The sequence below is a fragment of the Halichondria panicea genome, chromosome 2 (assembly GCF_963675165.1).
Source record: "Halichondria panicea chromosome 2, odHalPani1.1, whole genome shotgun sequence".
Lineage (NCBI taxonomy): Eukaryota > Metazoa > Porifera > Demospongiae > Suberitida > Halichondriidae > Halichondria > Halichondria panicea.
In genome coordinates, this window is record NC_087378.1 from 1,689,586 (window position 1) to 1,713,012 (window position 23,427).

The 23,427-nt window shown below is 41.3% G+C and overlaps 5 protein-coding genes across 5 annotated transcripts; 3 read left to right on the top strand and 2 right to left on the bottom strand.

Moving 5' to 3' along the window:
* The first annotated feature begins 10 nt into the window (after positions 1-10).
* LOC135330904 (uncharacterized) lies at positions 11-5,786 on the top strand. The gene is made up of 13 exons (XM_064525875.1): positions 11-167; positions 301-513; positions 638-703; positions 774-944; positions 1,182-1,489; positions 2,091-2,196; positions 2,256-2,404; positions 2,615-2,833; positions 3,039-3,101; positions 3,164-3,271; positions 4,576-4,716; positions 5,041-5,245; positions 5,546-5,786. Exons 1-13 carry the CDS (start codon positions 78-80, stop codon positions 5,669-5,671), a joined length of 1,965 nt encoding a protein of 654 aa, XP_064381945.1. The 5' UTR covers positions 11-77; the 3' UTR covers positions 5,672-5,786.
* Positions 5,787-5,902: 116 nt separating this feature from the next.
* Positions 5,903-12,967, bottom strand: LOC135332014 (adenylate cyclase type 2-like). Its single transcript, XM_064527320.1, has 19 exons — positions 12,504-12,967; positions 12,305-12,454; positions 12,043-12,176; positions 11,819-11,930; positions 11,485-11,612; positions 11,126-11,284; positions 10,734-10,899; positions 10,274-10,502; positions 10,068-10,183; positions 9,771-9,995; positions 9,466-9,645; positions 9,282-9,401; positions 9,146-9,226; positions 8,883-9,064; positions 8,539-8,671; positions 8,241-8,357; positions 7,605-7,841; positions 7,081-7,314; positions 5,903-6,172 (listed from the first exon to the last, which is right to left on the bottom strand). Exons 1-19 carry the CDS (start codon positions 12,903-12,905, stop codon positions 6,014-6,016), a joined length of 3,264 nt encoding a protein of 1,087 aa, XP_064383390.1. The 5' UTR covers positions 12,906-12,967; the 3' UTR covers positions 5,903-6,013.
* A 265-nt stretch (positions 12,968-13,232) lies between these two features.
* Positions 13,233-15,551, top strand: LOC135330922 (pumilio homolog 2-like). The gene is made up of 9 exons (XM_064525901.1): positions 13,233-13,346; positions 13,435-13,506; positions 13,567-13,659; positions 13,757-14,188; positions 14,277-14,414; positions 14,473-14,598; positions 14,896-15,017; positions 15,073-15,150; positions 15,329-15,551. The coding sequence occupies exons 1-9, from the start codon at positions 13,335-13,337 to the stop codon at positions 15,528-15,530; spliced, it is 1,275 nt and encodes a 424-aa protein (XP_064381971.1). The 5' UTR covers positions 13,233-13,334; the 3' UTR covers positions 15,531-15,551.
* Positions 15,552-15,623: 72 nt separating this feature from the next.
* On the bottom strand, positions 15,624-17,523 carry LOC135330959 (uncharacterized). The gene is made up of 5 exons (XM_064525956.1): positions 17,409-17,523; positions 17,197-17,355; positions 16,738-16,864; positions 16,289-16,490; positions 15,624-15,852 (listed from the first exon to the last, which is right to left on the bottom strand). The coding sequence occupies exons 1-5, from the start codon at positions 17,474-17,476 to the stop codon at positions 15,761-15,763; spliced, it is 648 nt and encodes a 215-aa protein (XP_064382026.1). The 5' UTR covers positions 17,477-17,523; the 3' UTR covers positions 15,624-15,760.
* LOC135332015 (fibropellin-1-like) lies at positions 17,510-23,342 on the top strand. Its single transcript, XM_064527321.1, has 14 exons — positions 17,510-17,589; positions 17,783-18,256; positions 18,639-19,151; positions 19,254-19,298; positions 19,361-19,502; positions 20,084-20,213; positions 20,429-20,591; positions 20,643-20,972; positions 21,049-21,903; positions 21,957-22,052; positions 22,167-22,277; positions 22,325-22,474; positions 22,621-22,753; positions 22,932-23,342. Exons 1-14 carry the CDS (start codon positions 17,568-17,570, stop codon positions 23,191-23,193), a joined length of 3,426 nt encoding a protein of 1,141 aa, XP_064383391.1. The 5' UTR covers positions 17,510-17,567; the 3' UTR covers positions 23,194-23,342.
* The last annotated feature ends 85 nt before the right edge of the window (positions 23,343-23,427 follow it).

The following is a 23,427-nucleotide window of genomic DNA, read 5'->3' on the forward strand; positions in this document are numbered from 1 at the left end:
AAACCACATGGTGACCGTTGTTGCCTGAGGAAGAAGGCTATCCAACTTTTCATTCTCAAGCTCATCGCTCACTAGTCATGTCTCTATCAGATGTTTTTGTTCAGATTAGAAATAAATTTGACAAGAACGGCCATCCTAGTGAAGTTCATGGACCTGGACACCGCAAGGTATTAAACTGACTTGTCTGCATGGCCTTGAACCCTTTTGGTGGTGGGGGGGGGGGTGTCCGTAGCACTCAAGTAATCAATCAGAATGTGTGTGGAATACCTTCCAATCCATAATGGCATTGTGTCTCTGCAGGTACTAGCCAGGGATGACAACTATTTCATCACTGAGTTGCCTGAAAAGTGGCGTGTTGATTACGATAGGAGGGCAGGGCACGAGAACACTGGCTACTTTTCCTGCAACTATCTCCCCTACGTGACCTTTGATAATCTCAAGCACACTGATGTCTATGACCTCATTGGAGACCACCTGGGAATAGTTGTGCAGAATCACTGGTATTACATGCAGGTATATATATGTATTGATCATAAATTATGCTGACACAAATACTTCTCTTTGTCGGCAAGTAACTTGTCTTTAATAATTATGTAAATTATGTACACACAATTATGATCCTACCATGTGTGCATAGACGCTCCACTTGGCTCAGTTCCCTCCTCAAGACTCCAATACTGAGACTAACAACTCTCCAAATACTGTGAGTCGTCAACCTGGCAAAACATTCCCCTCTACTCCAATAATCATTCTACCCCCATGCATGACTGCAGATTATCGTTGTCTGTGATGGATCGAGTGGGCGTCATCAGTCCCTCCCCCACTCGAGACATGCTGGTCTCTTCTCGATTCGTGTAGTCCTTGGCTCTAACACTCGGACAATAATGGAAATGGCTGCAGGAAGCTCATTCAGAGAGACCTCCAGACTGGAGGAAGTGAGAGAGGTGAGTGTTATTAGTAATGGATGCATTTCCAACAGCAATGGGGATTCAACACTAGAATTACAGTCATGAGAGGCATTATATTATTGTGTAATGACATGACATGTATGACAGCCTGGTGCATTTTAAAAACAGTCCGTAATTATGTTATTACAGCCTAGCTAAACAATTTTGTATATAATTTATAGAGGACTACTTTTATTTGCCGTTGGCTATAAAATTGTATTTACTCATGTACAGAAATATCTTACTGAAATGCGAGAACCTAAGGAGGTCAAACAAGGTGGTCACTATGTGTCTGTTAACAACCCATCGGGCTACCTGCTTCCATTGCTGCACACTGCCTCTAGCAAGACTTGTCTAGTCAGCGACCAAAGGCCCCCCCCCAAATACAAATGGGTCGAGTTACTGCAGTACATCAGTAGTGATAAAATTGATGACCCAGAGTATTCTTTGCCATCCGGTAATCTTTTCCTGGCAATGATAGCTGCTCATTTTAAAATGCCCCACATGGAGAAGCTCAAACAAGAGGAGGATGCAGAATTATTGTGAGTATAGCACTAAGAGATATGCATGTACAGTAGAACCTCGATTATCCGGACACCTTGGTTCCAGAAGCAGGCCGGATAAGTGAATATGCCGGATAATCGAATAGATAAACCACGCCTTGATCCACCCACTTTATTGATAAACAGCAGTGCCACATGGTTGTCTGCGCATGCGCAGAAGATAAGCAGGCATGTCTCCATGGTAACAGCTGCAACGCGCATGCGCGTTTGAGGGACACGCCCATTTTCTGATCTGATAACAAGAAAACTGCCAAGCCGGATAATCGAGGTTCTACTGTATTGTATAGCGCGAAATTTTCGAGGCACTTATATTTCGTGGATTGGCCTCTAAAAGCATTTCGTTGCACAACGTTCGCAGAATGACTGCTTACCGGAAGCCATGTCTTTAAATCTTTACACGTTATACAATGTAGCAGATAATTCTTATTAAAAAACAATTTTTGTGGACATAATTTTTGTGTAGGATTGCTAACCCACGAAATCCGCGAAAATTATCCCTCGAAAATTTTGTGCTATACGGTATCTTATCCTTTTTTGACGTGGTCCTAAATTGTGAGATGTTACTTACTCTAATTTGCAGTCACACTAAAAAAAAGGTGCGGAGGAAGTGTCTTGCAAAGCTGAATTGTGTCCATGCCATTTTGTGTTGTCTCCATAACATCAGGACAAGGGATCTAAGAAGTAAAGTGAGTAAGATCATCCATTAGACTGTGTCAGTAATTATAATGATTCCTCCCATCTATAGGAACCACTATCTTTCATTACCGTGAAAGCATTGTCACAAAAAGTCCTCAATAAAGATCAACATAGTGAGGCTCACCATCACCTAACTCCCCATCGTAATCCCTCACCTATCACTAATCACTCAACTCATCACATACATGGAAGAAACAGGTATCAGTTCAAGTTACATGCAATAATTATGGCAGACAAATCAAACAAATCTAGAGAAGTCTTTTTCGAAGATTACCACAAAGTGATCTTCACTTGGCTATAATAATTATAGCTAAGTGAAGATCACTTTGTGACTTATAGACTTATAGATTTTTGCATTGTTTGGTGTCGTACTTTTTTAGTTTTGTAACTATTTTTGTACCCTTCCAGGAACTATCGTGGGCATAACTTCCCTCTAGTTGAAACTTGGGAAGATCTTGTCCATATCAACAAGTCTACTGGAGAGAAGATGAAATCTCGATTTCCATCATTGATGATCGGTACATCAGCAACAGCTGGCAGCTCGAGTACTCTCCCCAAATTGCATAGTAAAGAAATAATCAGAGGAGAGCCGACAGGAACCACCGAAGCTAACCTCAAGCCCCAGAGGTGAGGGCACACACACCTCAATCCAAGACACTGTTACAATTTTGCATTGATTCGAATAAAACTCTGGCATTGAAGATTCTGGAAGTGATGGGCTATGCCATGCTATAGTGTTACATAAGTAGCAGCCGAGATTGAAAATGACCACTTACTATACGTAGAGCGTGTGGTACTTGTACGAATCCCTATACATCTCATGCACGTACAGGGTCCTCCCTCTGTGGCAGAGACAAGTGGTGTACGTGAAACACAAAGAGGAAGAAGAGAGCTTGTAAGCATGCATCCTGTTACCCACTGTTGTTGCTATAATTTATATTCTTCCTCTGACCCTAGTGGTAAGCATGACCCTGCTAAGAACCTTAGCGATTGCATTGAGTCCTTCCAGTATTTCAAGAGTGATATGTCCCGGAAAGCCAAGATTTCCCTCGACGAAAGAAAGCAGTAAGTGTACTTACTACTGTATAGCGTGTTTGGTATTTTTTTTATCAGTAGAGCACCTACGAAAATTAAAACTGCAACATTTTTCTGGCACAATAGGTTCAACGTAACTATATCCTGAGCTGTACAAATATTTAAATACTTAAAATGAATGGGTAGTTCATACGAAAATTTGCACCTACAAAAATTACCTGCTATACGGTATAATTATAACATGTATAATTATGCCTCGAGGCGTAGCCGCACGAGGGATACGGTAAAGCTGACTGTGTGTGTGTGTGTGTGTGTGTGTGTCTGTGTGTCTGTGTGTGTGTGTGTGTGTGTGTGTGTCTGTTCCAGCTGTAACTGCTCAACGGTTGCAATGCGACGAAAACTAACAGCTTCTATAGGCTTCTAGCCACGTTCTCTTGGATTTTGATTCGTGGATTAGCAAACTAAAGCTTCTTTCTCGAGTTATGGCTAGTTTGACTCACATTGAAGGCTGTTGCAGTCTCTTCAGAATCTTTCATAGCATCATCTGTCCGCACAAACTTTCTATTCAACATATGAGTTAGCCTTGCACTAAAGCGCTAGCTTTTTGTTAGCTACAAGACTCAGAAAATACCTGTTAAAACAGCTAGCTAGCAGTAGCCATTTGTGAAATTGATCTCTTTGGACACACCCTTTAATTATTCCTATGGATGTAATGCGCATGCGCGCTCATTCCCCAGATCCAGATCCTCCTGGCAGAATCATATTTTTCTTGAGGGCCTGGTAAGCCACAAAACACTACTATAGATAACAATATGTATGTACACAAGTCTTTTCTTCTTAAATATTATAATTATACACTGCATGAACTACAGATCCAATTTTCTTCTTTCTTGAGGTCCTGGTATTAAAGCCACATAATACAACAATAGATGCATGTAATAAGTCTTTTCTTCTCAGTGACTTTATATAGATAAGCTAACTTTATGAAATAATTATGCACTTCCGCTTATAATTAATTGAAAACAAAATCTTCTTCTTTGTTGCTTCCTAGATCCTTGAGGTCCTGGTATAAGCAGCCACAAAACACAACAATGATACCATAATTATACAATTGCAAGTCAGTTTTAGACAGATTATTTTATACACTTTTTCCTCTTCTATACTTTCTCTCTATACTTTTGAGCGAAAGCAAAAACATGGCGAGAGGCATTAGCACAGCGCCAGCTTGAACACTAGTTATGACATGTTTCATTGCTTTATCTATTATTATGTGCGTGTAGTCATGTATTAAATAGCAATAATGTTTTGTATTTTCTCCCAAACTGTTCACACAGACAGCTGGAGAAGCGTATGATGGTGAAAGTAGCAAACCTGAAGCTGGGAGTCAATGTTAACCATTGCCTGGGGGACATGAGGACCAAAGCCTACCAGTTGAAGAAAAGAGAAGAAGCAGAGGAGAACCGCAAGCCCAAGTGGTACATTGCATGTGATCTGACTCTGTATACATTTGCAGTATGTACATACATTTGTGTATTACATTGTACGTATTTATATGCTGTAGTAGAATAACTACGTAGCTATATAATGTGTCAATCGAGTTAAATGCCTTGTGAAACAGTCTCTGAGGTCCTTCATTCACATTTGTGACAGTCTGTGCATCACTACTATTGAGGGAAACTCATTGCTCAAGAACCCACTTGTATTATACACTCACTCAGACTACGGTATGCACACAACAATGTACACCTATAGCTGTATGAAAGTGCTCCCTCTAAAATATACTTTATTTACACGTGCAGGTACGTCCTCCTTGAAAAACAGGTGGCGGCCGTATTTGAACGGAGAGGGAGAGAGCCAGAGCCACAAAGACTGTTGGCCAAACTGAAGCAGTTCTTCAAAACGGACCAGATTACAGTGCCACATATCTTGGAGAAGCTTTGTCTACTGTTCATGTCTCTACCAGCCAACTACGTGTCCCTAGGCCCTGTCTTCACTGCTATTCAGGTAAGCACTGCATCATGTAAACCAGGGTGTATGATGTCATGTTATGGCTAAGCCTACTGAGATTGTTTCTAAGAGCACAGCAAGAACCCAAATTATTCATTTTTTTAAGTCAATGAGAACGTGTTTCAGCTTCAGTTTTAGTTTCAGTTATGTGTTTTACTAAAATGTTGTAACAACAACAACAAATGAGAGAGCCTTTGATTTATTGTTAATGCGTTTTGAAGTTTCACGGACTATGGATTATTGTACATGTAAATGCAAAAAAATAATAATTGAGTATTACTACACACACGCACACAGTTTGTGACAGAGTACATTGTGAAGACCCCTCCCACTATCTGCCGGCAGTGGCGGGACATTAGGAAGCTGCCCTCTGTTACCACAGAGCTAACCGACCCGGCCTATTTGTTTGGAGTGCGTGTATAGAGACTCACAATTAAAACTGAACACTGAACTTTAGTTTTTTTTATTGCTTTCTTTTGTCCATGGCAAATGTAAGTGTTGGCTCTTTGTAAATCAACAATTCAAATTGATGAACAGACTGTGCATAACTCTAACCTGAGGGTGAGGGCTTATAGTACTGATTTACTTGTATACAGTACATGTATCATTAATTTTTGCATGACAGTTATATAATAATATATATATAATATTCGAGGTCAGCAAGTGTCTCTAAATAGGACTACGATGGGGCATTCTAACGAGGAGTATGTAATTTTTTTGACGCTAAAATAATTATTCACACTGGTAATGTTCACCGAGTAATTGTTAATTGAAGTTCATCTTTTGAGGCAGCTTCTCTTTTTTTGATGGCAGACTCTTCACAAAACATGTTGAGAGCAATCCTTTTCCTTTGACGCACACTTTCCCTCTATAGGTGAATATAAACCCTCGCTTGGAGAGAAGGACCTGTGCCTCTTCAGTCACCTGTACATGGGAGGGGGGGGGTGAGCCTGTATGCATGCATCTCCATTACTAGCTAGTGAGCCTGTACATGGGAGGGGGGGTGAGCCTGTATGCATACATCTCCATTACTAGCTAGTGAGCCTGTACATGGGAGGGGGGGTGAGCCTGTATGCATACATCTCCATTACTAGCTAGTGAGCCTGTACATGGGAGGGGGGGGGGGGGTGAGCCTGTATGCATGCATCTCCATTACTAGCTAGTGAGCCTGTACATGGGAGGGGGGGGTGAGCCTGTATGCATGCATCTCCATTACTAGCTAGTGAGCCTGTACATGGGAGGGGGGGTGAGCCTGTATGCATGCATCTCCATTACTAGCTAGTGAGCCTGTACATGGGAGGGGGGGGTGAGCCTGTATGCATGCATCTCCATTACTAGCTAGTGAGCCTGTACATGGGAGGGGGGGTGAGCCTGTATGCATGCATCTCCATTACTAGCTAGTGAGCCTGTACATGGGAGGGGGGGGGAGCCAGTATGCATGGAGCCAGTATGCATGCATCTCCATTACTAGCTAGTGAGCCTGTACATGGGAGGGGGGGTGAGCCTGTATGCATGCATCTCCATTACTAGCTAGTGAGCCTGTACATGGGAGGGGGGGGAGCCAGTATGCATGGAGCCAGTATGCATGCATCTCCATTACTAGCTAGTGACTTCGTTACAAACTGAGAACCTATAATTATAATTATAGCTGCTTTTATAACTAGCAGTCACCTTTTAAAGACAGTAGTGGCATTAGTAAAAAACTACTTGACTAAGCAAGGGAGACCCTGGTGACACAATAGTGCTGTGCCAGTGATAATAATTATGGGGACACTCTTGGAGACAAATTGAAATTAACGAGATTATAAATAAAAGTATTATAAGCCATGCACCTGAGTCTTCCCCTTGACTCCGGTGCTCTCCATCCTGCTAGCAAGATTCACAGTGTCTCCCCAGATATCATACTGCGGCTTCTTAGCTCCAATCACCCCGGCCACCACAGGACCATGACTGATGCCTATGCGAAGCTGGAAGTCGTTCCATGATTCGTGGTTGATAGCATCCATTTTCTCTCTCAGGGCAAATGAGAATTCTACCAAAACTTCCAAATGTTTCCAATTTTGTACCTACATTGTACGTTGATATTATTATTACCATGCATAAAACATAAGTACTGTAGTGGTTATTTTCGTATGGTGGAAATTTTCGTCTTTTTCGTATCAGTAGAGCACCTAAAACTGTGAAATTTTTCTACCCACTATATATGGTATGCAGAATGAAATCTGTGGAATGAAATCAGGCCTTCTGATCAACATACAGAAACACAGGCTTTATATCAGTTAGTTTGTATAGCCACAGGGCAGCATTAGGCCCCAGGCAAAAGACAAACTAGCCTGCCCCATATACATGCACCCACCTTATTCTGGTTAACTCCAGAGGCCACCATGTAAGTGCTCCCAATAGTCTTGATCTTCTCAATACAATTGAACCTTTTGTCGCTGAGAAGGTCGTCAAAGTCGGCGAATATCTCGTTGAGAAGTCTCATACATTCGATGCCCTGATTGTTCTCCTCGTCTTCATTATAGTAGTCTGCAAAGTCGGGGATTGAAGCAAAGAGAACACCAGCCTCAGGGTGGGAGTCATAGTAGAGATCCTGCAGTTAAAATGTGTATCCAGTTAATTATAATTATATGCATGAAACTGCGTGGGGCTGTAAGCAGAGGAGGTGTGACACGAGTACCTCAATTAGGCTTGATCACGTGCAAAATTCAATAGTAAAATACCTCAATTTTAGTCTATTTTATAATCAAGGTACTCGTGTCGTACCTCCTCTGGGCTGTAAGTATAATTATAGATACGTATACTGAATTACGCATTCTGTGTGCATTTGTGTGAGAATGCACACTTGACATTAATTTTTACAAAGCTGCAGGATACAAGCAAATTTCCAAATCACCTTACGTTTATATCGACATTAATAATTATTTTTACAAAGCTGCAGGATACAAGCAAATTTCCAAATCAACTACGTTTAAAACTATTGTTTTCTCACCATTGATTCATGATTTGAGTTAAGAAAGTACTTGATCACATGAGCTGGGAGAATGCTCATCAGAAGAGTGCTGTTGTACAGCTGAATGATCTCAGTCTCTTTCTGCTTCTTCAGCACCTGCAGGAACACGTACACGTATACCCTCACAGTATGTGTACTTCAATTTGGACACTTCAATTTCCTTTTGCATGTACATAGATTTTTATAACGGAAAAAATGGCTAGTATATACCTAATGCTCTTATCAAATTGTCTTACATAAAGGCCCCTTCTCACTAGACACAGTTCCAGTCTCTTACCTCCACTTTTTGAAGGAAGTTGAGTCTCCTAGTGTGGTTAGTCTGCCGGGTAATGAAGAGGCACAGCACAGCACACACAGAAGTGATGAGAAGATGGAAGCCATAGCTCTTCATTCTCTCATTGATTGCATGACTGGGGGGAGGGTGAGTGAGAGGTGGTTAGGGGCACTAGCTTACAGGCCAACAAGAGCAGCTATAGGCCGGGCTATGATCATCAGGTATCAATGCACATGACTAAACAGTTTGATGGATATCCTTCAAGGCCGGGGTTGCTTTCGGGTTGGTATATACTTGCCCAACAATGCAGAGAGTAAACTAAAGTATGGCTTTACAATAAAACTCACTCAACATTGTCAAGCGCGGCTCTTTGAAAGAAGAGGAGAAAGGTATCAAAGAAATGGAATGGAGTGTAGCCATAAGCTGTCCATATTCCATACAGTACTGGAATCAGCTGTCCTATCACTGGTAAGTCCGTTGTAGGTAGCAGAATGAAGATAATGTATACGTCCATCTGTGCTTCGTGATACTGTGTGTGTGTGTGTGTGCGCGCGCGCGCGTGTGTGTGTGTGTGTGTGTGTGTGTAGATGTGTTAACATCAAGGGCTTACGTAAGCAAAATCGCAGCGAGGATTTTGTGTGTCCAATTCGTCAAAGTTTTTCAAGAAAGGAGCATCAGCAGTACATTCCACCTGCAGTGAAGGAACCAGTGTTAAACCAGCCCCACAATTCAATCAATGCACTTACCAATCCAATGTAGCTGCAAATAAAAGCCAACAGCCAGACAAAGATGACGATACCATAGCGTAGATGTCGAAAGTTCTTCATATAGTAATTCATTTCACACATGGGGCGATTGCCTTGTACCTATTTTGAATAAAAAATGAAAATTGAAAATGGCCGATCGTTTTTGATATTGTCAACATTACACCTTGTTAAAGTTAGAGATGACGAAGAAAACGAAAGTAACCAAAATGGAGAGTATGAAGCAGACGTGAGTTGAAATCTTTTGTCGTGGCAAAATGATGAGTTGGATGGAGTAGAATAAGCACTGAACACACAGCAGAGGCAGGAAGAAGAAGGGCATGTGTTGAAATGGCTGCCTCACAAACTATATACATGTGTGTGTGTGTATGTGTATAATAATAATGCATAGATCTATGGTATAACTCATTAAACATATAGACACGCATCAACCATCAACAATAACCAAAGCAAAAAAGAACATTAAATACAAGTATACAAAGTTTTGAATGTGGTGCCTATAGAAAAGAAAAATGTGCATGTTGCCTGAGACTCGAGAGTGTCCTTTTTGAAGGTCTGACTGAGCCGGTACGCATTCTTTTTCCAGAGTTCATCCGTACTCGAGTCAGTAATGGCCTCCTCCAGTAAGGACAGGTACTGCTCTTGGTCCACGGGTTCTATGGAGGTCCTACTTTGAGAGCTACCATCGTGATGGTTCTAGAGTGTGTGTGTGTGTGTGTGATGGGGGATGGGGGTGAAACAGTGGCATGTGACCTGTTCAAAGCATACCGTGACTCCTAAGGTGGTCAAAATGTCCGTCACTCCAAATTTTCTCCTCTGTTCATAGTTTCCAGAAAACAGAGCAACCACACCTTTGGTCTTTTTCTTGTTCCTACCACCTCTTCCTAGAGTAACAAACACAGCAAATAATTAAAATACTTGCTGTCGCAAACAATGTTTCCACTAAAATTAGCAGTTATTTATTTTGTACATACCATTCTTGACCGTTTTGTGGGACTTTGTAACAAATATGTCAGCATTGGACATGGGCTTGGGACACACCGAAGAGGTTTTGCTACCAGTTGATTCAACATCACTAAAGGCAAAACTAATATTCGTAGAGGGCATTTTGATATTCTCAATCGAAATTCTAGTATCGCTGAAATCAGACATATCGTTTGAGTTGCTGGAGGGTAGGTCTTTGAGAACATCAACCGTTCCTTCCTGTATAGTAAAATTATCAGTACATGCACCGTTATTCATAACTATTAGCAGATGGAAAATAAAAGAATTGTCTGTACTAGCAATAGTTTGGTGTACAGAGACTGAGTACAACAGGCTTAGTAACAACAAAAATTACCATTAGTAAGGGAAGGAATGCTAATTGATGACATACAAATGATTATCTTATGGGTTCATAAATTGAGCATGCACCTACATGTACATACAACACACCTCCAAGTCAAGAGTGGTGACAGGTATATTGACAACCCTAGAGGTAACAAAGAACGTTTCAATGTTCTTCTCTTCCAGAAGAATGTTCCGGAATTTTCCATTGGCAGGTTCGACGTTATAAGCTCCTTGCAATGCATCAAGAGTTGCTTGGCTGATATGCACCTTGCTGCATGACAAAACAACCAACAATGTGTAATGTCAGGAGTTCATGCACTCCTGGTAATGTCTATACATGGAAGCATTGTCATGAACCATAATAATTTTCTTATTAGAGGTTAACCTATGTTATGGCACCTTTAAATGGACGTGGACAAACTTTCAATGGACATGCATTTACAGCCAGAATTGAGAAAGTGCTCATTTATGTGTGTATGCATTCAACGTTACATTACCCTGGTATTCCCCCAGCCTCCATTGCACTGGCTATGGTGACATCGTTAGACCAGACGTCAAACTGCAACTTGTGTTGACCAATCAGTCCACAGAGTACAGAGCCAGTGTGGATTCCCACTCGCATGCTCAGCTCCAAACCAGTCTCTGCAGCCACAAAACTGCACAACACAAAGGTTATTCACGTAATAATCATAGTGTGAGCGTGTTACTACACAGTCTCACACAAGTGCAACTATACTGTAGGGCCTGATAATTTGCGGGGGAAGGGCACTAAAGTGCTAAAGTGTTGCCTAAGATTTAAATAACAAAAGAGCTAGCATGCTTTAATCCCTGGCCTCAATGTCCTGGTTACCAGCACCTGACAACTTCTATCATTTGCAGACCCATTTGAACGGAGAACACTGCATGGTCAGCGTTGGTGTCATACAGTCCACATATGCAGTAGTAGCAGTCACCAAGAATCTTAATGCGAAGGCAATGGTTCATCTGTGTATATAGGTATACATATATATATACACGCATTAATAAACTCATGAGGAAATCTCAGGGGAAGTGGAGTGGTTGTAATGTTGGGCATGCATGGCACATTTCAAGGGTTGAGGGGGGGGGGGAGTCTCAGGGTCAATAACCTTCACCATATATGTACTGGTTTCAAAAAAGGAAAAAGGTGGTTATTTATAGGACACACACACCTCTGCAAGAGAATCGAATCTTGAAAATAGCTCATTGAGAGTTTGCACAAGCTGCTGAGCTGACACTTGAGACGACAGAGCTGTAAACCCCTTGATATCAGCATACAGAATGCTGAAAATAAGAGAAGTGTTTAAGTGAGAAGGAAACCTAATTTAATTAGTGGACTACTTGAAACCAACACGTTCTTTTTATAGTGGAGGAAACAATTTCATTTAGTACTCACCTCACGTTAGCAGATCTAGTCATGTAAAGCTTTCTAAATTGTGACTCATTATTAGTCGCGCCTTGTCTGCTTTGGAGGTCCTTCTGCATCATCTTAGCAACATCCTTCGGGAAGATAGACAGAAGGAGATTTTCCTACAAGAATCAATACGAATTAATATACAAAATATATATTGAATGAAAAGTACTAAGCGATTCGTAGCCGATCACTAAAATAGCTCTGGAACTTCACAGCAAATGCATACAATAGGTGGAAAACTAACCATTTTAGCATTCTCTTTCTCAATGTTCAAACGTGCAGCAACTCTTTTTTCAATCTTCTGGAAAGCTATGCTCTTTTGAAAGTTGATCAGAGTATGGGCAAATGCACAGAGTATGAATATCGTCACCAACATAATAAACACGGAGACAGTCTGAAAAAACAATCATTAATGAGTATATAGCAAATTATTGATCACTGACCTCCTCGATTAAAAAAGTGGTAAAAGGGTGAAGAAAAGATACCAGATAGAATACGGTTAGCAGAACAGTCAGTAGGGTAGACCATTGAAAGTAGAAAGTAACGAAAATGAATATGTAGAGGAAGACTCCTGATATCTGACTCTGCAAGAAATGGCGATTCTGTGAGATCCATGTGCTGAAAACAACAATGCTAGATCCAAAGTACGACAAAAAAAGGAAGAGGTAGCTAAGCTTGTAATTTTTTTTAGGAAGGAATTTTTTGGGTAACAAATGACACCCAGAGAGGATGAGATTCCACAATGCAAATGCAAAGCCCATCACTTTGAGCACATTAGAATCTGTCTCAACCCAAAAAGCAAGACCAATCAGCAAAATATGAGACGGCACAGATATAGCAGTCATGAGAGTGACTAGTGAATGGACCAGTTTGCTTTGAAACTGAAAGTAAATCCATTGGGAGTCCCTTGACGTGAACTTGAGATGGATGTTTGCAGGAGTCCACAGCAACAGATAGACACAGACACGCCAAATGGGTCTCAGGGTGATGAAGAAAGCAGCAATGACTTCATAGATCTTGGAGTGAACCATTTTGTGACAAATTATTTGCTGAGAAATCTGTAGCTGAAAAAACACACCTTTGTAGAGCTGGGAATCCATAAAAGTGCACATTCCCAGCTCTATTGCGCATGTGCAAGTTGCAGCACCACCCCAATTCTCCTCTTCTTTATAAGCTACCACATCCTACACTGGATTGTTCATTGCATTCTGGAATTTCTAGTCGACTCGAGTCTTGAACATTAACAAGATCCAACTGGAGAGAATCAAACAACCATGTCTGCAATGGTAAGCATTCATTTTTATGATCAAACAGCTCTGTATGAACTATATTATAGTTAGGAAAAACTATAGTATATTTTTTCTGTCACTATAGCTACAGGCTGACTTCAGAAAGAAAACAGACTATCACACCTCCAAAGATGGTACCCCATACAACATGGAGGAGGTACAAAATACTATGGATCTATAGTATAGAGAAACTTATTATGTTGCTATAAATATACAGCTGACCAGAGCCCTGGATGAGGATTCTTTTGACATGTTGTCCACAATCGGAACAAGACATTCTGCAGTTTCGAACAGAGGTCTTGTTTTTCCTGTGAGTATACACACCAGCTAACTAGCTATATAGCTTCTGTGATTCTGCATGAACTAATTGGTCTAGCTATACAGGACTGTTATGCTTTTTAATACAGTGTAATTGGTGGTGGAATCAGGACTTTCTTTCATCTCCCCAAACCCGGGCCCAAGGCCCCTCTAGTCCATCCTCCTCCTCTAGTGGGAGCTCTAGCCGGCTCCTCTCTGATCTTGACCTGGAAGATGTCCAAGGCCAGTTGTTTGAGTTTGCTATGGACCAACATGGTTCGAGATTCTTGCAACAAAGGATCTCCACGGCAGATGACCTTGAGAAGCAAATGGCCTTCAAGGAGTTGCGTCCCTACTTGAGAGAGCTGAGCACCCATGTCTTTGGGAACTACATCGTGCAGAAGTTTCTAGAATATGGCACAAGTGAGCAGCTTGGTGTGATTGTGCAGAGCTTTCGTGGGCGTTGGAACAAGCTCTCGTTGGATTTGTACGGCTGCCGAGTGGTACAGAAAGCAGCTGAAGTTCTCCCTGATATCTACAAGGTAAAAATTTGACCATCATTATTATGCTGCACTGGTGTTCAAAAACAACGATAAACCATGCGAGTGAAAAAATTTTTTTTATGAACAGTCTGTGATTGTCAACGAGCTTGTTGGGAGGATGATAGAGTGTATCATGCATCAGAACGGGAACCATGTGGTGCAGCGAATCATCACCTCTGTGCCCCAGAAACTGCTCAACATTATCATCAAATCACTCACTGGAGATGTAAGACTAAGTATCTATCAATAATTTTTGTTAAAACTACCCAATAACTACCCAATAGATGTACATGCTGTCCATCCATCCCTTTGGGTGCCGAGTGATGCAACGCTTATTGGAGAATTGTTCCAAAGAGCAAATGAAAGTGATCTTTCAAGAAGTGCTACAGCACACAGAGAGCCTCCTTCTGGTGAGCATAACACCAAGGGCGTGTATATATATGCCCTTGATAACACTTAGTGCTGTATATACCAGACATTTCTAGTACATAATTAAATTGTATAGGAACTATGCCACATGTACATGTACAAACTTAAACTAAATGGACTGTACATGCACAGGCCTTCCCAGCAAACAATCATGTTGCATACCTGATAGGGACACCATCACAATTAATAGTGTAACTATTAACATCCACATCAGTACATGCATGCCTGTATATCCCACTAACTCAAGAGACATGCATATTTTTTTTATCCCATAACAGAATGAGTATGGAAACTATGTGATTCAACATGTGATTGAGTATGGTGGGGGCTTGGACAAGAGCAAAGTAGTTGCAGTACTAACTGGCAAGATCTGCTCACTCTCACAACACAAATTTGCCAGGTGTAAATCAAGGTTAACAGCTAACAATTATTATGCTGTTTTGTAAACTACACAGCAATGTGGTTGAGAAGTCCCTGACCTTTGGGTGTGATGCAGACAAGAAAACAATCATTGCTGAGATATCCCATGAAAGGTAAGCTGCATGGCCTGTGTAGAAACTTCTAAGCCCTAAACATCCATTTTCACATTAGCAATGTGCTTGCAGTAAACAAACCTGTCAAATGTATTTTATTATACATTAATTCTATCCAATACTATAATTATAACACTACAAAATAAGTGCACACTTACTCCTCTCTTTATCTACACAGTGCACTCCTAAAGATGATGACCAATCGCTACGGTAACTATGTGATCCAAAAAGCAATTGACACAGCTGAGCTCAGACAGAAACAAGCACTCGTTTTGCTTATTCACCCCCACCTACCCCTCATGCGAAGGTACACCTACGGCAAGCACATTGCGTACAAAGTAAAGAGTCTCCTCTCGAGGGCATCTCTCGGTCAGTGGTGAGAGAATCAAAGGAACTTGGACACTACTAACAAACTAACTAACTAACTCTTGTGTTATTCATTCAATCTCTTCAGCTCACTAGTACAGCAGACATGTCAACAGTCAACAGTCATATATAATAATATCATTCACACTTGTAGCTTGAGTTCATTTTGTATTCATTTGTAAGCAATACTTCCCTTTATGCTTCAGGCTGCAATAATTCATTTGTATTCATCACCATCCTTCACTCACTTCATGATTTTAAAACAAGTTTCTTGAATGTTGAAAGAGAACATGAGATTTTGCTCCTTCTCCAAAATAAACTTCTTGCTCCCATTCTCTGCACAGAGAGGGAGGAGATAAATAGGTACCCAAACTCACTTCTAGTGGTAGCCTACAAAACCACTGTACCCACACATTGGGTGAGCTCTACACTCCTAGGTGGTGCCACCTCAGAACAAACAGTTTCAAACCATTATAAAGGCTACAGAAGGGGAACAAACAGACAGGGTGTCATACACAGGATTTTGAAGTAGAGGGGGGAAATAAGAAAAGTAACTAGAAAATGTTGCTAAAAAAAGGTCAACTGTTATTTTAATACCTTGTTAGTAAAATTGCCAGCTATGTAGTACCCCAACTAGTACCTGAATGCAAGTTTTAGGGGGGGAATTGGAGCTAGGTGGAGCTAGGGGGGGATATCCCCCCTGTATGACACCCTGACAGATCTAGCTATATAGAGGAGGGTGGTCATTTAGAGTTCTGAACTATCTCCTTACCAACTATCTTGAGAAGGCAGGGGAACCATCTTCTGATAATGCCAGTGTTCATGTGTGGTTGTGAAGTGAAGGAGGTTGAAAGGAAGCACACTGTTGGCTGGGTGAGTGGAGCTGACACCAGACAAGCAGATATGTAAGAAATTCCATCCATAATGTGAGCACAGGTTTTTACCATTGCTGTGGTCAATTCATGTCCACTCCCCTATTATAATGACATTTTCATGGCACTGTGGGTGCACTATAATTTTATACTAGTACTATCCTAGTACAATGATTCACTTATGAACCTACAGCAGCAACTAATATGGGAGGAGAGCATATCAAAGTGAGCTAGTAAAGTTGGACACTTTATACTTAATTAAGTAATGGGGCCTGGCTGGCCATAATGTTAAGCACATTTGGTAGTGGCAAAGGATGCCAGTTTGCACAGGTTTCACTGGCTTACTTACTTTCAAGTGACTGAAGTAGTGGTGGAAATCATCAATGATGACACACTCTGGACTGTGAGAGGCCAGGCCGCCTGGAAGATGGGCGTGGTCAAACAGCTCATGTAGGGCAGAAAGTGTGGAGGGGTACCTGGAGAATTTGTGGAGAGGAGCTAGTAAACATTTTTAGGTTAAATTATGAGGGCGGTGAATATAAAACTAACACAACATTAGGCACATAGTGTATCCACTTAAAAATCCTTCCTCACAAAAAAGAAGCGGAGATGGCCCACGGCCTATAATCTATCTCACTAACCTTCACTATAAATTGGGCGCCTACAAACCACTAGTCAGCAAGCTGAGTATATCCCAATTCGTATTGTATTACATGTGCCATAGATCTACAGGTGCAAGGCAAGCTGGGTGCACTCAGGTGTAGCCACATGCCTATGGACCTAGCATACCTATTGTACTAGCACTAACTTGAAGTGTATTCTGCTCAGAGTCTTGGGCGACAATGGTAACTGGCTGGATCTCAAGAGAAGCGGAAGGCGGTCAAAGGGCTGAGGGGTAATGAAGACAGTGCAGCGACCATTTTCAGCACAAGTCACAGCGTGCTGGAACAGCAGGGAGCTCTTGCCACTGTATGGAAAACAAAATTAACATCCTGCCCTCCAAAATTACATAGCAGCTACCTCAATGGTGGTCCTGCAAGGCAAATATGGCTGTCCAAACCCTCCACATCAAAGAAGTTGATGGCCATGTGGTTGAAATTGGAGATATTTTCTAGGAGTGGGTTTTACTTTGTGGCTTCCGGACAACAATGTGCAGAACAGACTTGCTAGGAAGACAGAATGCTTTCAGGGGATCGAGAAGGTATATATGTAGATCTATATATCAACAATATGTAAAAGACTGGCATATATAGGTCTATATAAATAGAGTAACACAGTAAACACAGATCTATAGCACTAGGTACAGGTATAGCCAAATAACTTAGTGAATTAGAACTAAGATCCATGATGATGTGTGACTGCATTGTCAATGCCATTTTTTTTAAAATCTTCAGTGTATAACAGCTCACACAAGTCTGCCACAGGACAAGCTAGTTTTGGAGTGATCCTACTACTAATTTTATCGGTGTTGGCCAATCAGTTTGCTTGCAATCATGGCTGTTCAATGATCCAATCTTCTGAACTAGAGTCCCTTATAATTACTGCATCCAACCAGACTGAACCTAACAACACCACCATCCGACTCATAGAATATACATTTGTATGTATTGCCCAGGGAGCTGAGCAAGATACTTGGAGATTTGTCTCACTTGTGGCAAACTATACGAACACTAACGGAACAAACTCAATCAGTCAATTTCAGTTTGAGTGTGTGGAGTCTAACTGGACAGCTACAGTAAATGGATCGACTGAATACACACGAACAGATCCACCCGATGCTAGTTTGAACACATCTCTAAGGAGGGACTGTGCGTTGTGTATTGATCCGCAACAGGCACCATTGGCCAACAACTCACACCATTGCCTAGGTGAGTTCTATAGCTTGTTATCACCCCTATATGCATGGAATAGTGGTAATTCTACACTGGAAGTTTGAGTTTATGGGTGCTGATAATTAAAGTGCAGAGTTTGTCGATAGTCGATATGGTGTCGTTGTTATTGCCAGTCACGCCCGATAGCACTTAGGAATGCTTTGAAATTCCTGAAATGTGAGGGAGGTCTATAGCATTGCAACCACTACTGCTTAGATTGCTCCAATAATATTATTGTACAGATCTACACAGTGCTGGATCTACATGTACAGTGTGAATATATGATATGACGGTATTATTATTATAGCTTTTTCATGTATTGCAAATTTATAAGCCATAACTCAGTCATATTTTACTTCTGTCTTACATGCTCCCACAGCATGTGACGAGTCCTGCTCAGGCCTGCAAAGATGCACTTCATCTTCTCAAGACTCCTGCTGCAACTACTTCCTTGGCGATCAGTGCACAGCTAGCTGTCCGAACTATTTCCTGCCCAGCAGCAACTTCACTTGTGTTTGTCCGAGTGGTTTCACTGGTATTCTGTGCGAATCTGACATCAATGAGTGCAACGTTAGTCAATGCTTGAATGGAGTTTGTGAGAATACGCTCGGCTCATATACTTGTAATTGCAACCTTGGTTACACTGGAGATATGTGTGATGTTAATATTAACGATTGTTTGGAGCAGCCTTGCTTGAACGGTGGTTTGTGTCTTGATACCATTGATTCATTCTCGTGCAACTGTACTGATGGTTGGGCTGGCAGTGTGTGTGATGTATGTGCTCTGGAGGGATGTGCAGAGTGTGTGGCTCGCTTCAACTCAACACCGGATTGTGATAGTTGCCAAGATGGGTACTCCTCTCTGACAATCTCCAGTGGGCAATTAAAATGTGGTGAGTCTTATAGATACTGCTCAGTAGCATAATTAATATTAACCTCAATAAGTAATTTCTGGTATAAAAGATGAGTTATTGAAAGTGATTACAATTGTATAGAAGCTGTCTCTGAAACAAGTGGGTTGAGTTCTGGCACTATTGTGGGTAAGAAGCATTTTTACTCTATACTGCATAATTATATGTATCTCTACTTAACTGTACTGCAGGCATTGTGTTGGCTGTTGTGATTGGGGTTGTCCTGGTTGTGACGCTGGTAGTCCTATTAATGGCTGCACTCTACATTCACAAGAGGAAGAGAGTCTCTTCAAAATTCAGGAAAAGCAATATCAGGGCTGATCAAGAAAGCAGGTAAGAACAACAACGTGCATTTATTCCGTATACCCAGGGTTCCATCTAGTGGGGGGGGGGGGGGCAGGGGTGAACCTTCCCCCCCAAAATATTTGTAGAATAATGGCTTCATCACAGTCATTAGTGCAATATGTAACTAGATCCACTGTGATGCACTAGCATGTAATAGGGTGTGTGGTCAACAAATGTGGGAGTGACTAAACATTTTGCAGCATGCTTACGCGTGCCCAAACCTCCCCCCCCCCCCCCCCCCAAATTTTAATCCTAGATGAAACCCTGATATTATATCGTATTAGAATATTTTGCGGGTGAAAAACCTTTGCGAATAAGCTAAATCAGCAGAAAATTTGACTTTGCGATCTAACAATTGCGATCTGGCAAGGATTGTGTATTTACTAGTACCCGGTAATAGTTTAGGTTTTGCGAATTTTATTGTTGCGAATTGATCAACCATCGCAAAGTTCGCAAATGTTCGAATTCTACTTTGTGTATTAATCAATTAATGCATTTTTGGAAGCAAATTATAATGTAGTGTTAATCCGTTAGTCAAATCCTTATGGATAATTCTTGTGTACATGCAGTGCTAATGTGACGAGGAACCCTGTATTTGAAGCTGATGTCGCAGAGGGTACAGACAGTGGGATTAGCATCGAGAGTGATGAACACTTTGCTGTGAATAAAGCTGCTCTTGAGTTTGAGGAAGACAGTGATTAATAATATTATAGACAGATATATAGACAGACTATAGTATATACACAGTATGCAGTATGCTTATATTTTTTAATCCATTCATCAATCTCTGTGCTCTTGCTGTTTATAGGGGGATTTCCGGAGGTGACACACCCACTAGTATAATGGGGAGGGGCTGGTATAGAGCGCTCCACAGCCTTAGAACACTTCCTTTCGCTTGAATTTGATCTCTATAGCTCCCCAACACAGCGAGACTGCAATTATTAATGACCAGGTTTACCTGCTTCAGTGCTAGCTGCATAGCCATTATACTGTGCCTAGCAACACTATGTAAATGCCAGTTGTGTGAAAGAATAACTATTGAAGACCTTGGCAGTACAACAACTCCAACACAATCAGGTATAGTACCTAGCCGTATGTACGTATTAAACAACAATTTGCCTTTTGCAGGTTTAATTACTGAATTCATAGAGGCTGGAGAGGGAGAAGCTTCATCGGTGCAAGTGTTTGCCATGAGCATTGTATGTGAAAGCATACCACAGCAACGAGACAGATTGAGATTCATTTCCATAGTGGCCAACTACACTATCAGCCCTTTCAGCAAAGTACACGTTGCTCAGTTTGAATTTCAATGCATCTCAGGAACTTGGAATAGTCGTTCTATGACAGATCCAAGTGACGCTACCTTCGATACTCCAGTGAGAAGGGATTGTGCTACCTGTGTACACCCTGCTTCTTCGGTGATTTCTGGACCATATGATAACATTACACATTGTGTTTGTAAGTATATAGGCAGTGGCTGCATGCTTATTATGATTTGTCCAACTTAACATAATTATTTCTGCCCCTTTTACAGTTTGTGACGGATGTAGTGGACTCAATCAATGCGGCGATACTTCAAACAGTTGTTGCAACTACTATAACAACGATATATGTGTTGCTGAGTGCCCATCGGTTAAACCGACTCTGAATGGAGCTGCAACCGAGTGTGTTTGTGCTCCCGGTCTAACTGGAGGGATGTGTGAGTTGGATATTGATGAGTGCACTGATGTTCCTGGTCCTTGCTTAAACGGTGGAACTTGCAATAACACTTTTGGAGGCTTTGAGTGTCTATGCCCACCTACTTTCAACGGTGAATTGTGCGAGAATGATATTAACGAATGCTCTATAAGCAATCCATGTGACAACAATGGAACTTGTATGAACACCATTGGAGGCTTTAACTGTTCTTGTACGCCCGGGTTCCAGGGTGTGACCTGTGGGGATGATGTTAACGAATGCAATGAAAATAATATCTGCCTCAATGGTGCTACCTGTATAAACAATCAAGGCAGCTTCACCTGCAATTGTCCAGTAAGTTACACTGGTACTTCTTGCGAAATTGACATTAACGAATGCGAAAGCACCCCATGCCAAAATAATGGAACTTGCACCAATTCAGATGGAAGCTATTCCTGCATGTGCACTCAAGGTTGGGACGGAGACAATTGTGATCTAGATATCAATGAATGCAGTGATCAGAATCTTTGTCAGAACAGTGGTACCTGTGAAAACACTCAAGGAAGCTATATGTGTCTATGCAGAGATCGATGGGATGGACCAAACTGTGAGGATTGCACGATATCGTCATGCACTCTTTGTACTGGAATGAATGCACTCTGTCAAGAATGTGACGCTGGGTTTATCAGGACATCTAATGGACTACTTTGCAGTGAGCGTATTGTTTGTGTCAATTCACTTCTTTTTAACTTTAATCCACTGCAGCACCAGAGTTAGCTTGTGTGCCCGACTGTGTAAGAGGAGAATGTAACAATGGACAGTGCAGTTGTGAGGCAGGATACACTGCAAGTGACTGCTCAGGTCAGGGAAATCAATTGTTTGCGCTGCATGTACATATGTATGCTATATAAAATGAGCATGTGTGGCCGGAGGGCTCCACCATGAATGTCATTATATTCATGAATATCTCCACAGAGCTCTGTATCAGCAGGATACCAGGATGTGAGTCTTGTAGTGTGAGTGGAAACAGTGTGACTTGCGTTGAATGTCAGATAGGACTCATTAATGACGGCAATGAGTGCAAACGTAAGTGTTTGTATTATCAACGTGTACTTTATTCATCTCCACTGTAGCTACTGCTTGCAACATGCAATTTTGTGAGGAGTGTGAGGATGACTTATCTGGTTGTAAAAAATGTGACACTGGATACAAACTCAAAGAGTCTCAAACTGACTGTATTCAAATTGAACAAAGACCCACCCTAACAAGCATAGAAATCATTGGTAACGGCCATTGCATATAATTATAGCTATACAGTGCATGTGTACACAACAACGAGTTCATAAATAGTCTTAGCTGAACAGGATGGTCACCAACTATTCTATTTCGGAAGTCTCCATGACATACATGCATACATACTTCATTGCAGGACTCATCGTTGGATGTATCCTCTTTGCTATACTGTTGCTTGCTGTGGTAGCATGCATCATCTCCACCATCTATAGAGTAAAGGAGCGCCCTAAAATGAAGAGGCAATCAACAAAAACTGTATTCCAAAAACAGTGAGTTCTGCACATAAAAATGATCAATCTCCTTGCTGTAAGTTTAGCAAAAATGTCAAGATATTGAATTTGTAGTGATGTAATTATACACCCTGAGAAATCTAAGAGCCTGTTTTGACTTAATTGTTGCTTTAAAATTCACATCAATCAATGTAACGCATTCTCCTATAATTTACAGTGGTGCCAACTCCAATCCACTTTACCTGGATACCAAGGCAACCATGGGTCTAGCGCAAGCCCATGGTGGAGTGACTGCAGAACAGATGTTGACCTTAGATTTCGCCACACCTGGTTACGATGATGTCAACCAAGATGATGATGATTTTAACTCCCTCTCTGCTGTCAATGAGGCTGCAGCACCATTCCAGTATGATGTAGGATTAGAGGAAAAACAAGATACAATTGAGGGTTCAAGTGAAGAGGATTCGGAGGAGGATTAAAGAAACACTGCACATTTTTTACTAGCTACTAACAGTCTAACTAATCGATTTAGCTTAGGCTTACGTGGTAGGCTACATATAGTCTCTATTGTACATCATTATTTTTTGGTATGTATAATACTGTACAAACTGTGAACACAGCCCCCTCATGATTCATACCCATTGCATTGCACATGCTCAGAATCATAGTTTTCGCAAATGGGAATATAATTATTATATTAGTGAATATACGCA